Here is a 15292-nt window from a genome sequence, read left to right as displayed (position 1 = left end):
TAAAATGTGTATCAAACTAAAAAATATTATTTTAAAAAATAGCACGGTAACATAAGTGCATAAGCACCGGAATCTTTTGAGATAAAGTTCATTGAGGAATGTACACTGCAACTATGTAAATATTAGGTAAAGTTATCCAATATAGTCCAAATGGACGGCCATTTTGGATAACTTGTTATTCTTTAATGTTTACATTTCAAAAAGTAGGGGATCACTTTCCTATATAAATTTAAGATAAAATGAGGCCCCACTTCCTGGCCACCTAGTAATTTCTTCATATCATAAAGAAATTTACCTGTGATATTCGTTTTCAGCACCCCCGAAAACCAGCGCTGTTTTATGTTTTTACCAAGAGATTCGTTCATTTTTTTTTCATCTCATAATTTAGGACGCTAATTATGCTGTCAGTAAATTTACAAAAAAAAAAAAAAAAAAAAAAAAAAAAAAAAAAAAAAAAATACTTTTGTTTTTCGTTCTTTTTTCATTATAGAACTTGTATAGTTGTTAACAGGTGCTTCTGCAGTTTAATATTTCACAAATTTTGTTTACATTGGGGGCGGTGGAGGGGCGGGTGGTGTTGTGGCGGCTGCCACAACACCACCCGCTTCTTCACCGCCCCCTAATGTAAACAAAATTTTTGTGAAATATTAAACGATTCTTCTGCTTTAATGGTTAATGTCGGCATGTTACTTACGGAAAAACAGCAAATTAAACTACAGAAACATCTACTAAAAACTATACAAGTTCTATAATTGAATACCCACCTAAAAAAAACAACAACAAAAGTATATTTTTGTAAACCGCTCGTGTATGCTTATCGACAGCATTATTAGCGGCCTGTCCTAAATTATGAAAAATGAAAAATCTTAGTAAAAAAAAAAAAAAAATGAGCGCCGGTTTTCGGGGGGTGGGGGATGCTGAAAACGAATATCAGTTAAATTTGTTTGATATGAAGAAATTACTAGGTGGTTAGAAAGTGGGTGCACATTTTACGTTAAATTTATATAGGAAAGTGATCCTCCACTTTTTCAAAAAGTAATTTCTTCATACCATGAAAACTACTTATCTGCCCCAAATATAAACGTGATATTCGCTTTCAGCACCGAAAACCTAGAAAAGGCGTCATTTTAAAGTTTTTGAAGGAGTTGGAAAGAAACTTGACATTGACCAGAAAAAAAAAAAAAAAAAAAAAAAAAACAAACAATTACAGAAAAAATCTTTATGGTGTACTAGGTGTATCAGAAAGTGGCTATTAAAAATGATGATCAGAACTTTAATAATGCAACTTATTATTTTTCGAAGCTTATAACTACTTGAAAAATGTAATTAAAACCCTAATTTCTTTTTTCAATTAAAAGGAGCAAAGACCAAATTTTAAATAACAGGTTTAATAGCAAATTATGCAATACTTGTTTTTTTAAAGCGGTTTTCTTTAAAAAAAATAAATAAATAAAAAAAATAAAAAATAAAGAAAAATCAACATTTTGACTTGCTTATAATGCATATATATATAAATAAATGCCAAAAAAAAAATCACTTTCCTAAAAAAAAAAAAAGAAAAAAAAATACTATTAAATGGGTAGTTCCATTCTTCATTGTTAATTTATCCATATTTATATTTTAAATTTCATGTATTTTTTTTTAAATAAAAGAATTTTTAAAGCGAGGGTCCTAGAAAATCGTATTTTCGTAACGTGTTTTGTGCAAATCTTTAAAGAGCTGCTGCTGCTAATATGAAATTTATGAAATATGGATTCGTCCAAGGGACATAAATAATGTCTCTTTTTTAATGCGTGTGTTAACCAAAATTAGTATTTTTCATCCTCTGTAGTTAAAGGAAACGCACATTCACTTATAAGTTTTTTTTCCCCCTAGAACAAAAAATCCACTTGATTTTTTTTTTTTTAATTCTTTTAACGGAATACACAAGTTTTTGATTGATATATTTTAATACTTCTTTATCGACTAAATTTTTTTTTTTAATATCCGAAAAAAAAAAAAAAAAAAAAAAAAAAAAACATTCAATGAAATAGAAAAATTTGCTGTCAGCGTCTGATATTTACTTGACGATGTAAGCATAACATGAGCTTTCATTTAAAAAAAAAAAAAAAAAAAAAAAAAAAAAAAAAAAAAAAAAATGAAATCAACGTGGTATTTAAAAAGGTTTTACACTTTGGACTTTACAGGTAAATTTCCAAAAAACACTTTTTTGTTTTAAATTAGAATATTTTATTTATTGATCTTTTATCTTCGATTTGTGATATATTAAACTTTCATACATAAATTAATTATTAAAATTTTAATAGACATTTAAAAATGGGGGAGGGGTGAATTTGAAAAAAAAAAAAAAAAAAAAAAAAAAAAAAAAAACCTTTGTCTAAAATATTATAATTTGATTTATTAGAAAAAGCATAAAATTTCACATTGACCTTGAAAATATCTATTGATTTTATTATGTAAAAAAAAAAAAAAAAAATGGCTGCATGGAGGCACACCGGCATTTTGTAAACATTGTTTTTTAAAAATTAAAAAATTATATTTCTATTATTTTTTAAACAACTTTGATAGTTTATTTTGGAAGTATATTCCATACAGAAAATAAACAACCCACTTTAAAAAGAAAAATTAGAGTTTTTTTATATTTTATTCACACTTTTCTGTTAGGGGTGTCAAAAATTCCTCCAAATTTCTGATACATGTATGGTGTACATACCAGTCACAGAACGAAGATATATTCCACAAATCGCGTAAATTGATCAGTTGTTTTATTTTTAATTAAGAAAATCAAATTTATGGGTAAGCAAATGGGATTGTCTCGCGTCGCTATCTTGAAACAAAACAAAAGTAGATAAGTCCACAATAATTCAAAGATCAGCCTTGTAATGCTACAGATTTCACATTAATCGCTTTCAAATCATTTAAAAATTAATTTACGTGATTTTTTGGAATATAACAATGTTATATTTTATGTACGTTGTACAAAGATTTTTCTGCATTTTTGTTTTGAATTAAATCAACTGAATTCTAAATAAGAACCTAAATCTTTCTTTTGAAAAAGTTTTAGCAAGATAAAACCTTTCCGTTAAAGATTATTAATTTGGTATTATTGTGGATTAACATACAATTATCACCACCCTTAAAACAAATAAATAAGATGATAAATTTTTACGTTAACTGCAACTCAATCACCTTTAAATTGAAGACTTCAGTTTTCGGATCTGCTGAAAACGAATATCACATTCAAATTTGGGGCGGACAAGTAGTTTTCTGGATATTAAAACAATTTCTTTCAATTTATTACTTAGTGAATTTCAGTGGACATCGCCATTTTTTTTTTTCTTTTTTTTTTTACATAGACATCACCACTTATCAAGGCCCAGGGGCCACTTGAAGATAACGGTTAAAGAGTGTACAGTAGTCAATTGGACAATATAGCAATTGTCAGTAATGGAAATTCAGTAAATTTGTTAACTTAAGGGGAACGGCTTATCAAGAACTTGTTTACATTGGACTTGAAGACAACCATATTGTAGTCAGCTGGAAAGCAGGAAAATGGAAGACAGTTCTAAGAAGGAAGCTTTGTTTATGAAATCTACGTTTAGGTTTATGCACAGATAAAAAATTGCCCTAGAAAGGTTGCCTCCGTCGAGGGGAGGGAGGTGTTTTTATAACACGCATGCACATTTCAGTTGTGAAAAAATGTGACCGCCAGTGAAACAAGGGATAACTTGGCCTAAGGGCCAAGAATGTCTGATCCTAGGGGTGCAACTTAGATAAGTAGGTCCCACAGACGAGCCTCGTTCTGAAAAATCTGAATAGTTAGGTCACGTGACATCGGTGCTTCTACTATTATTGACCCCTTTTTACATTGACTTATCTTGCCTTTGGTTGCTATTATTTATTTACACTTCTTCGTTATGTTTCACTTGGTAATGTTTATAATAATAAATGTTCTAAATTTCTCGGAATTTTGTCTTTAATTCTTTGAATTGTTTTTTTTTTTTAATTTTAGCTTAACTTGCTTTTATATTTCACTATTTCGATTTTTAGTAATAAATGCTTGCTGAGCTACATTAGAAACCGACCTTGTGTCTAACTGCCCTCGTAGGGAGGCAATTAAATAGGAAGTAATATAGGCGGCCTCAATAAAAGTGTATTAGAATTGGGGGGGGGGGGGTGACACCCCTAACTGCGAACAAAATATAAAAAACTTGTAATTTCTCTTTAAAGTGGGTTGTTTATTTTCTTTATGGAATATACTTCCAAAATAAACTATTAAAGTTATTTAAAAAAAACAATAGAAATATTTTTTATTTCTAAACTGTTTACAAAGTGCCTGCGCGCGTTCATGCAGACATTTTTTTTACATAATGAAATCAATTGAATTTTATGAGTTAAATTTTTTCAATTTTTAAACTTTAAAAAGCTATCAAAATTTTTCTATTGGTTCAATTTTTAAGATATTTTCAGGTTCAATGTGAAATTTTATGTTCTTTCCAATAAACCGAATATAATATTTTAGAAAAGTTTTTTTTTAAATTCACCTCCCCCATTTTAAAATGTCTATTAAAATGAAAATAATTAATTTTCTCACCTCAAATTTATATATCACAAATTGAAGAGAAAAGATCAATAAATAAAAAAGCTAATTTAAAACAAAAAAAGAACAGTTATTTGCAAATTTACCTGTAAAGCCCAAAGTTTAAAACTTTTTTAAAAACCATGTTGAATTTTTTTTTTTTAAGTGAAACCTTATAATCTTGTTCAGAAAACTTCTTAGAATTACAATTTTTTCTATTTCATTCAATGTTTTTTAGATATTAAAAAAAAGAAAAATTCACACCATAAAGAAATAAAATATAGTAAATCAAAAACACTCATGTATTTCTTTAAGAGGAAAAAAAAAAAAAAAAAAAAAAAAAAAAATCGGACTTTTTTTTTTTTTTTTTAAATCGACAAAAACTGATAAGTGAAATGGGATTATTTTCCACCTATGGTGGCCCATATTTACTAACTTTTGTTTACAACGAGCTATAGAAAGGGAGATTAATTCTGGTGCTTAAGGCCACCGAAGTTCTCAACTTGAAAAAAAGGCGGCATTTATCTCCCTTTATTCCAGTTATGAAACATCTCGTGTCATGGGAGTTTTTAATACTCGCTTAAAAAAGTATTTTATTTAAAAAGGACATGGAATATAAAATATAAATATGAATAAATTCTTAACAATGAAGAATGAAAATACTCATTGAATAGTATTTTTTATAGGTAAGTGATTTTTTGGAATTTATATATATTTTTATATTCGAAGTAAGTTAAAAATTTGTTGATTTTCTTTAAATCTTTTTCAAAGAAAACTGCTTTAACAAACAAATATTGCATAATTGGCTATTAAACCTGTTATTTTTTTTAAATTTGGTCTTTGCTCCTTTAATTGAAAAAAGAAATTAGGGTTTTAATTACATTTTTGAAGTAGTTATAAGCTTCGAAAGATCGGTCGAATTATTCAATTTTTTATCACATTTTTAATGGCGTTTTCTGACACTGCTAAAGCATTACAATACATTTAAACTCAGAAGAATTTCCGTCATGCGCCCTTGTTCTAAGTTAACAACTAGCCACTACTTGGGTTTCAAACTTTAAAAAAAAAAACACTTTAAAATAGTAAAAACACTAAAGCGTTTTTCATCTTGTCTTTTTTGGAAGTGGGTTTGAGGCACCCCTATTATCCCAAAGAACCAGCTATGTAAACACTTGGTAATATTTTTCAATAATTATTTTAAAATTTTCTTTACAATCAATTTGTATTTAAAATTAAATTATTTTCTAAAGTATTTTGTTTATATATGTTTACAATTAAGAAATCAAATTTAAAAATATTGTTTATATTCATCTTTATTCAAAAGGGTTACTTTTCGGTAGCTTCACCGGTTGTTAACCAGAATGTCAGAACGAGGCTCGTCAGCAGGACCTACTTATTTCAGTTGCACCCCGCTTAGTATCTTTTTAAATCCGGAACCAGTAGGCCGTCTTATTCTTTATTTTTATTAATTATCAAAGTTACATAGACACGAGAGCTACGTACACACAGAAAATCTCACCGGTCACGTGACATCGGTAAAGAGATGTACAGTAAGTCAGGGAGCAAATAAGTAGAACGTTATGAGAAAGTGAACCCCCTTCTTAAAAGTCATTACATTTATTTTTTATCCAATTTTTTCTGCTAATATGATAGTTAAGTCTAATCTATGATAATCGTCGGTAAAAAGTTATTAAAGAAAAAAAAAAAGCGAAACAAAGGAATTGGGGCGCACTCACGTACAGGTCCGCCTTTTTTTCTTACATTTATTCTAGATAAGTAAAAATAAAAGTTGTTTTAATTATTTTTCTTTTAATTTCTTTTATTTATGTCACGTTTACCTCGATTCGTTCAGTTTCACTCGATCTTAGTTTTTGATCTCTAGGTACCTCCAAAACAATATGAAAAAAAGAAAGCATGATTCCATGACGTCAGACTTGTGTTAACTATACAAACTATGGAAAAGCAGAAGTGAGTTAATGATTTAAAACCTTTGTTTATCTTCAAACTGCAATTAATAATTAATCTTTGTTAGATTTTAAGATTTACACAGTTTAATGATTAATAATATTATAAATATTTGTATATTAAATATGAAATACAGTTTTACTGAATGTTAATTTGGTTAACTATGGCTTCCATATTTTGTTCGGTAAAAAGAGACAAATAAAATATGAAGATGGGGGGGCCTACAAAATGCTTAATATTTGTGCAATAATATTTTCAAATCGGTTTTAATCTGGAGATAAAATAGCTGACAAGAGCCATGTTGATATTAAAAATACAGGGTGACCCCCCCCCCCAAAAAAAAACGGGCCCCTACTCTAATTAGGCCCTGTTTCTTAGTGTTTTGTCCGAATGAAATGAAACTTTGGTCATAACTAGTTTATTATATTCAAAACATCAAAACACCAGGGTCTTTGGCCTTTTTTCTCCGTTCTACAGCATATGTTCTAGATGGCCTCCATTAAGCTTGCTTTTTTTGGGGTCACCCTGTATTTTAAAAAAAATTTAAACAATTAAAAATCTATGTTGTAACAAAACATTTTGAAATAATGGAGTTTTAATCTTTTAAAAGTTAATTAATGGTTATGAAGTTTCTTTTTCTTGGCAATTCAACTGATTATAGTATATATTAATTCCAAAAAATGCTATTTAAAAAAAAAAAAACAAAAAAAAACATTAAATTTATATCATTTTTTAATTGCAACTTCAAATTTTTGTTCAATACATGTATTTAAATTTTTAAAAAAATAAATAGGTTTTACTTATTTGAACTCTTATGTTTCAAATAGAAATTTCGATAGATTTAAATATATTTTGTTCAAATTTCGAAAAAATAAATGGGGGGGGCACTAAAAAAAATATTTCCCCTCGTATATTTTACGGAAACTGCATTTTATAATTTTTAATTTCATTCTAAAATGGATAAGTATCGAAAATTTCACGAAAATCTGACCATTAGTTGATTTTTACTAGATTTATTAAACACGGGTATATTTTCACATTCGAAATGCTTACTTACTACATGGGAACGTTATTTTAAAGTGCCAATTATGTAAACAAGATTTTCGTCTCGCAATTTCATTATTTTCGTACGCTGAAAAAATTTTTTTAATTATTACTAGTTTATTTTGCCTTTTAAAGGGTACAAAAGTTATATTGATAATATTAGTTTATAATAAATTCTGGTGATTTTTGGAGGTTGCTATTGATTGCAAGGTCAAGGCTGCTATTTGCTCTACGAATTTGCTAGTGACAGCCATCTTGATTTGTTGTTTATTCAATCTTTACAATCTTTTATTTAATGTAAAATGCTTATTCGGTTCGAAAAAAAAAAAACAGTCTATCGGTATATGTGAAAAAGACAAATGGCAACAAGGACGCTGTTGAATACATTAAGTTTGGGAAAATGAGTTTAAACTAAAAAATTATACAAAATACTGTTAGGAACTCACTCAATATCAGATTATGTCATGGTTACATATATTGAGTAAGTTTCTGACAGTATTTTGTATAATTTGTTTTGTTTGAACTCATTTTCCCAAACTTAACGTATACAGCAGCGAGCACGCCACCATCTGTCTCTTTAACATATACTGATAAAGAATGTATGCTTGTCGAACCGAATAAACATTTTACATCAAATAAAAACATTTTACAAATAAAAACGCTAAAAACTTATCCAGTTACGTAGAAAAGTAACTTATCTTGCCTTTGGTAACATTTATTTGTTATATATTTGTTCTTTGGTAACTTTTTCGTATTTATGTGTACAGTAATACAATTCAGCACGGATCAATAAGTGTACTCCCCTGGCGTATTATAAACACCCCAACCTCCCCATGTTAGGAACGATTTTCGGAATACCCCCCAATCTTAACATGGGGAGGTTGGGGTGTTTATAATACGCTGGGACACTTTGTAAAAAATTGAATGATTTTTTTTTTTGTCAAAAATATGATACTATTAGTACACTAGGAGTATCAAAAACCGCGATTGAAAACTTGAATAAACATCTGATTATATTAGACTGTCTCTGTTTCGAAGCTTATAATCAATATGAAAATGTAATTTCAAACCGTAATTTTTTTTTCAATAAAATGAGGAAAGACCAAATTTTAAAATAATGAAACGTTTAATCGAAAAAAATACAATTTTTTTTTTTTTTTCATCGATTTTCTAAAAAGATTTCATAAAATTCGATTTTTTAACTGATACCAAAATCTATTAAATATATATCAATGCCAAAAAATGACTTACCTGTAAAAAAAGTAATGGGCGCTTCAATTGTTTATTTTTAAGAATTGCCCATATTTTATATTCCATGTATCTTTTAAATAAAAGGATTTTTTAAAGAAAGGGTAGCAGAAAATCGCATTTTTCGTAACCCATTTTGCACCATCTGGTAAAAATCGCTGCTGCTCGTTATTTCAAAAAGATAAAATACGGATTCGTCAAAGGGACATAATTAATGTCTTTTTTTTTTTTTTTTTTTATTGCGTGCTGTTAACCAAAATTAGTATTTTTGGTCCTCCATAGCACACCTTCACCTATAATTTTTTGTCGTTATACAAATAATCCAATGAACCGAATTTTTTTTTAATTCTCTTAATGCAATGCACAAGGTTTTGATTATTATATTTTTCTTTCTACTTTATCGAGTGAATTTTTTTTTTTTTTTTTTTAAATATCTAAAAAAAGAAAACATTGAATGTAATAGAAAAAAATTGTCACCATCCAGTATTTATTTGACAATATGAGCATAACATGGGCTTTCATTTAAAAAAAAAAAAAAAAAAAAATCAACGTGGTTTAAAAAGTGTTTTACACTTTGGACTTTACAGGTAAATTTCAAAAAACTTTTTTTTTGTTTTTAAATTAGAATATTTTATTTATTGATCTTTTCTCTTCAATTTGTGATATATTAAACTTTGAGTAAATTAATTATATAAATTTTAATAGACATTTCAAAATGGGGCGGGGGGGTGAATTTAACAAAAAACGTTTATCTAAAATATGAAATTTGGTTTATTGGAAAGAGCATAAAATTTCACATTGACCCTGAAAATATCGTAAAACTTGAACCAAGAAAAATTTTGATAGATTTTTAAAGTTTAAAAATTGAAAATTATTTAACTTCAATTGATTTCATTACGTAAAAAAATGGCCGCATGAAGGTGCGCCAGCATTTTTTTTACATTTTGTAAACACTTTTTTAAAAAATAAAAAATATTTCTATTATTTTTTAAATCTGTGATAATTAAATTGATTGACTTACCGAGGGTGGCTCGGTGGGAAGGGAAAGACCCTCATGGCCGTGAACGGCCGGGCCGGCCTGGTGTTTGTTAATGAAGAAAATAGGATGTCTATTCCTTATAGCTTAAATAGACATTCCAGTCTCGTTTCAATCTCGCTGAACGAGAGATTGAGACTATAAAAACAGTCACCTTTGTAGGCTTGTTGTTGTTGTGGTTTTTTGTTCTTGTTGTTAGAGATCTATCAGACCGGTACGACAACTGTTAACAGCGCGTTATATTTACAAGAATACGTTTGCTTGTAAGCAACGAGGTAATTTTTCGTTGCAAGTTAAACGTCTTTTCTTCCCCCCCCCCACTCGTCGGTGGGAAATATCGACAAATCACTTTAATAGTTTATTTTGGAAGTATATCCCATAAAGAAAATAAACAACCCACTTTAAACAGCGAAATTACGAGTTTTTTTTTTTATTTTATTTTATTCGCATTTTCGGGTTAGGGGTGTCAAATTCCCCCAAAATTCTGACACCTATCTAGGTGTGTCAGAATTTTGGGGGAATTGACACCCTTAACAAAACTGCGAATAAAATATACAAAACTCGTAATTTCTTTTTAAAGTGGTTTGTTCAATTTCTTTATGGAATATACTTCCAAAATAAACTATTAAAGTTTTTTTGAAAAATAAAAATAAAAAATAATATTTCTAAAAAACAGTATTTACAAAGTGCCTGCGCGCGCTCGTGCAGCCATTTGCAGCAGGTGGTCTTAAGCGCCAGAATTAATCTCCCTTTCTATTGCTGGCTGTAAACAAAAGTTAGTCAATATGGACCATACCATCATAACTTGAAAAATGATCACATTTCAATTATCAGTTTTTGCCGTTAAAAAAAAAAAAAAAAAAAAAATTCCACTCGACCGATTTTCCATTTTTTTTTTTTTTTTTTTTTTTTTTAATTCTCTTAAAGAAATAGGAGTTTTTTTATTTAATATATTTTATTTCTTTATGGAGTGATTTTTTTTTTTCAATCTAAAAAACATTGAATGAAGCAGAAAAAAAATTATTGTAGGTATTCAATCTTTTCGGACAAAATTTTAAAAATGTGAGATTTCACTTAAAAAAAAAAAAAAAAAAAAAAAAAAGTTCAAAACTTGACTTTGCACAAAGGCTTCTTTTTAATTAGATTATTTTATTTATTTGATCTTTTATCTTCAATTTGTGATATATAAATCTGAGGTGAGAAAATCAATTATTTTCATTTTAATAGGTATTCCAAAATGGGAAGTGATTTAAAAACGGTACTTGTACAGTTTCATCAAGACATTTAAAAAAAAAAATGAAAATATCGAAAAAAGATTATATTGTACGCATCCATTTTGAACTGAAGATCTCCGAAAAATATTTCGCTTAATTTGATCGATTAGTTTGTTTTTTTTTTTACAGCAGAAAAACACGTTTTTATGACAGCACGTTGAAGGCAGACATCTTGGATTTTTTAAAATTTTTGTTTGGAATTTTAGAAACGCCACGGGGAGATAACTTTAAAGCGCCGACACTCCCTCCCCATCTTTAATACTAGCTATTCTTCCTAAAAATCGAACCTTTTGCTCGGTATCATAAATTGTTTTTTCGATGTAAAAAACAAAAACTACTCGATGAAATTAAGTGAATTTTTTTTTTTTCGGAGAACTTCATTAACGGATACGTACAATTTCAACTTTTTTCGATATTTATATTTTTTTGATGTCTTGATTAAACTGTACAAGTACCAAAAAAAAACAAAAAAAAACGTTTGTCTAGAATATTATATTCGGTTTATTGGAAAGAGCATAAAATTTCACATTAAACCTGCAAAAATTGTAAGAATTGAACCAATAGAAAAAATTTGATAGATTTTTAAATTGAAAAGAATTTGGTGCTAATGCAGAGAGTGATCCGCGCTATTTTTTAAATCATATTTCCAAGTTTAATTAAAGTTTTATGATACGTTTTTTTATTCAATTGTACAAAACACCCTCCCCTCCCCATGTTAAGAATGGCTTTTTAAATAACGTTATTATTTCAGCACGGATGGATCACTATCTGCAGGAGTACCAAAAAGTTAACTCGTAAAATTAAATTCATTTTATTACGTTAAAAAAAAAAAAAAAAAAAAAAAAAAAATGACTGCATGCATGAGCGCGCGCAGGCACTTTGTAAACACGGTTTTTTAAAAAAAATATTTCTATTATTTAAAAAAAAAAAAAATTAGTTTATTTCCATAAAGAAATTAAACAAACCACTTTAAAAAAGAGAAATTACGAGTCTTGTCTATTTTATTCGCATTTTTGTGTTAGGGATGTCAAAAATTCCAGGTCCCTAAATGTCGGAAAACCTACTCTTCCCTCGGATGGAACTCCCTCCCCGCTATACTGATTGTATCAACATACACAAGTTTAAATGTAATGTGAACAGACATCTCGCTGCTCATTCCTTCAGTCTCCTGTAGCACTTATATCCAAGTTTATAGGTTGTTTGGTGTGAATAAGAAAAAAAAACGTTATCAAAAGTAAAGAAAACATGGATTACAAGTAAAATAGAAAATAAAAGCATCTGGGGTATGTTTTACTGTCCACAGTCCTAAAAAGTGGTAAGAAAATAAAGAATAAAATATGATAAAAGGTAAGGTACCCAACTGAGTAGGTTTTTAGTGTTTTTACTTACTAAAAGGTTTAATCGGCTCGAAAAACAAGCGTTTTCAAAGGGTACGCGACTACAAGAAAAAGTGGCCACAGTGTATTTGTTATAAGGCCATTTTTCTTGCGGTCGCGCAATCGCGCATCCTTTTGAAAACGCTTGTTTTTCGAGCTGAATAAACATTTTACATTATGTAAAAACACTAAAAGCCTACCCAGTTAGGTAGAAGAGCAACTTATCTTGCCTTTGGTATTTGATTTTTTTTACCACTTTTTCAAGGATTGTGGACAGTAAAACATACCCCCCCCCCCAAAAAAAAAGTAAACTTACCTCATGTTGTAGGTGCCTGTCCCCAACTCTGAGCCGAGCCCAGAGAGGGAACCGTCGAAATCCGCCGCTAATCCTCCATCAATATCCCAATTATTCGTCACTGGTGTGGAGACGTTATGGATAATCTTGGACCGTTTGCCGGCCGTAGAAGAATCGTCTGACCAGTTGATAGACATGCTGCTTTTAATCTCCGTCCCTTGACCGGTCAAGAAACTTGAATTAGACAATAGAGTCCCTTTGTGAGTCTCTTCTCGAGAAAACTTTACTTAAATACCCCTTTTCCACGTACAAGGTGCAGGTGCACAACAAGCAGCTTTGAGTATGCAGTCAAATATAAAAATATATTTTTTATATCAAGTGTTTGAGTTTTTAAGCGAATTTATAAAAAAAAGAAAAGAAAAAAAAGAAAGAAAAAGTTAATTTTTAAAGCCGCGAAAATTATTTTTTTAATCAAATTTTACAAAGATATTCTTTTTAATAAAATAATAATAATAATAATAAAAGAGAGAAAAAAATAAAGTTTAAAAAAAAAAATGGATACAAAAACAAAGTTCGAAATGTCAAGTTAAAAATCCGGAGTTCGAAGAGAAGAATTCTTCCGCCTGTGACTGAAGAGTTCCGATCTCAAATCAAGGGAGATCACTCGCAGTAAACTAAGAAGCGGCCTCGTGAGGGCCAACATACTAATAACAATAAACTTTAGAAAATATTTATTGGCATCGCAAAGTTCGCTATTTGAAACATTGATTTAAAAAACAAACATTTCATTCATAACTTTTTGTAAACACGAAACACAATCTTTCTAATTTATTAACATAGCTAGATTAATATTTTGCTAATTTCGATACAAATGTATTTCTTCTAAATGTGACCGAAACAAAAAGAAATCATTCGGTCGTTCTGAAGAGCGGAAAATTTAAACAAAAAATGCTAAATATTTGTTTAGGAAGTAATTAAAAAAAAACACTGCGAAATAGAAGTATTTGTAATATTTAAAAAAAAAAAACGGTTAATTAATAAAATATCCTTTTTAAAATGTATTATGCAAATTAGTTAACCATAAGCAGTACAAAAAAAAATGTGTCTATTGCGTAAAATTAAGAGGGCGTTTTGACTCCGCGCTGTAAACGCGAGAAATGGACCCAACTTTCGTATTAATTTATATAAAACCGTTCAAGATGATATCATTACGAAAAACTAAAACGTATATAATCTTCAATCAACTGTATTTTAAAAACACTAAAGTTTTAAGAACGCCAACTAGGTTTTAACTGTAAAAATACTAAACCGAGTAAAAAATACTTTCTAACCACGCTTAAATATTTATTTTAATTTAACATATGTCCAAGTGACGTCATAATCAAAAAGACTTAAACCATACTTTAATTAAAATTAATATTTAAAAAAAAACTATCAAAAGCAATTATTTTCTTCGCATAGTTTATATCAATTTTTATAAATATAGTTATCATTTGGTCATGCATGGACAATATTTCGAGTTATCTCCCTTATATAAACACCAATAAAACAAAAAGGAAATATTCTCTTTTAACTGTGGCCTAAGAAATAGAAACGGCGAATATCAATGAAAATAAAGTAGATAATCCATATAGAGTGTGGGTTGGAACAACACGGCCCGTCTTCAACTGTCTTAATAATCTAAGTACTGATAGAAGCAGCGGTCGCAGTAAAGAAAAGGAGGCAATATTTAGAAATGTTGAAAAAATTAAGAACTCTTGGCGCTAAATTTGCTCTTTAAATACATCATCCGAAATTAGTCTCTCATGGATATTTTCTGCGATGTCGATTTTCACAGATGTCTCATTTTTTTTAAAGAAACTTGAAATTCTCAAATGTTTGTGAAGAAAAAAAATGTAAACATAGGTTTAACTCGACGAACTTTAAGAATTTGCACTCCAGAAGAGTTCCACTAAACAAGGGAGATCACTCTCATTACTTTGTAGGCGTATTTATTAAACTTCACAAAGAAGAATAATTTGTTGTCTTAAACTTTCCAGCTCTGTAATAGCTATCATATTTTTTTTTTTTTTTTTTTTTTTTTCTAGATAAATTTTGTCTCACATTGCAACCGGTGTTTTCCCCTTTTTTACCCTGTTCTATTTTTGTTTTGCAAATATTTCGGATTTTTCTTCTTCAGTCTTTTTTGCAAACATCTTTTTTCTCTTGTTCACCCCCAAACGAAACATAGACGTAATGAGCTACTACTTGGGATCATATCTACAGGGGCATTATGTAGGGAGTTGAATAGCAAGGTGCCTATTAACATTACACTTGAACTTCTACATGCCAGTACAGTCAGGGAAGCAGGAACTTGGGGGAAATTTCAAAGTCTAGCAATTTGTTATCTGATTTTTTTTTTTTTTTTTTTTTTTTTTCAGGACAGTTGGAGAGAATTGGGCAATGTATAATGGTCATTGTCATGAAATAACACGA

General features: G+C 29.0%; 1 protein-coding gene across 5 annotated transcripts in view; it reads right to left on the bottom strand.

Annotated features, from left to right (window-relative positions):
* The window catches only part of LOC145258241 (transcription factor CP2-like), a 109229-nt gene extending 96023 nt beyond the window's left edge, over positions 1–13206 (bottom strand). For 3 of the 5 annotated variants that reach the window (XM_080116205.1, XM_080116207.1, XM_080116209.1), the window contains exon 1: positions 12839–13152. In XM_080116205.1, the coding sequence (XP_079972331.1) occupies positions 12839–13014 (176 nt within the window). In that variant the 5' untranslated portion in view covers positions 13015–13152. Of the gene's footprint in view, positions 1–9857; positions 10015–12838 lie in introns of those variants that run through there. The other 2 variants (XM_080116204.1, XM_080116208.1) reach the window with 2 other exon arrangements.
* Positions 13207–15292: the final 2086 nt, after the last annotated feature.

Source organism: Euprymna scolopes, chromosome 33, assembly GCF_053919585.1.
Source record: "Euprymna scolopes isolate OS-2025 chromosome 33, ASM5391958v1, whole genome shotgun sequence".
Lineage (NCBI taxonomy): Eukaryota > Metazoa > Mollusca > Cephalopoda > Sepiida > Sepiolidae > Euprymna > Euprymna scolopes.
This window is presented reverse-complemented; position numbering and strand designations above follow the sequence as displayed.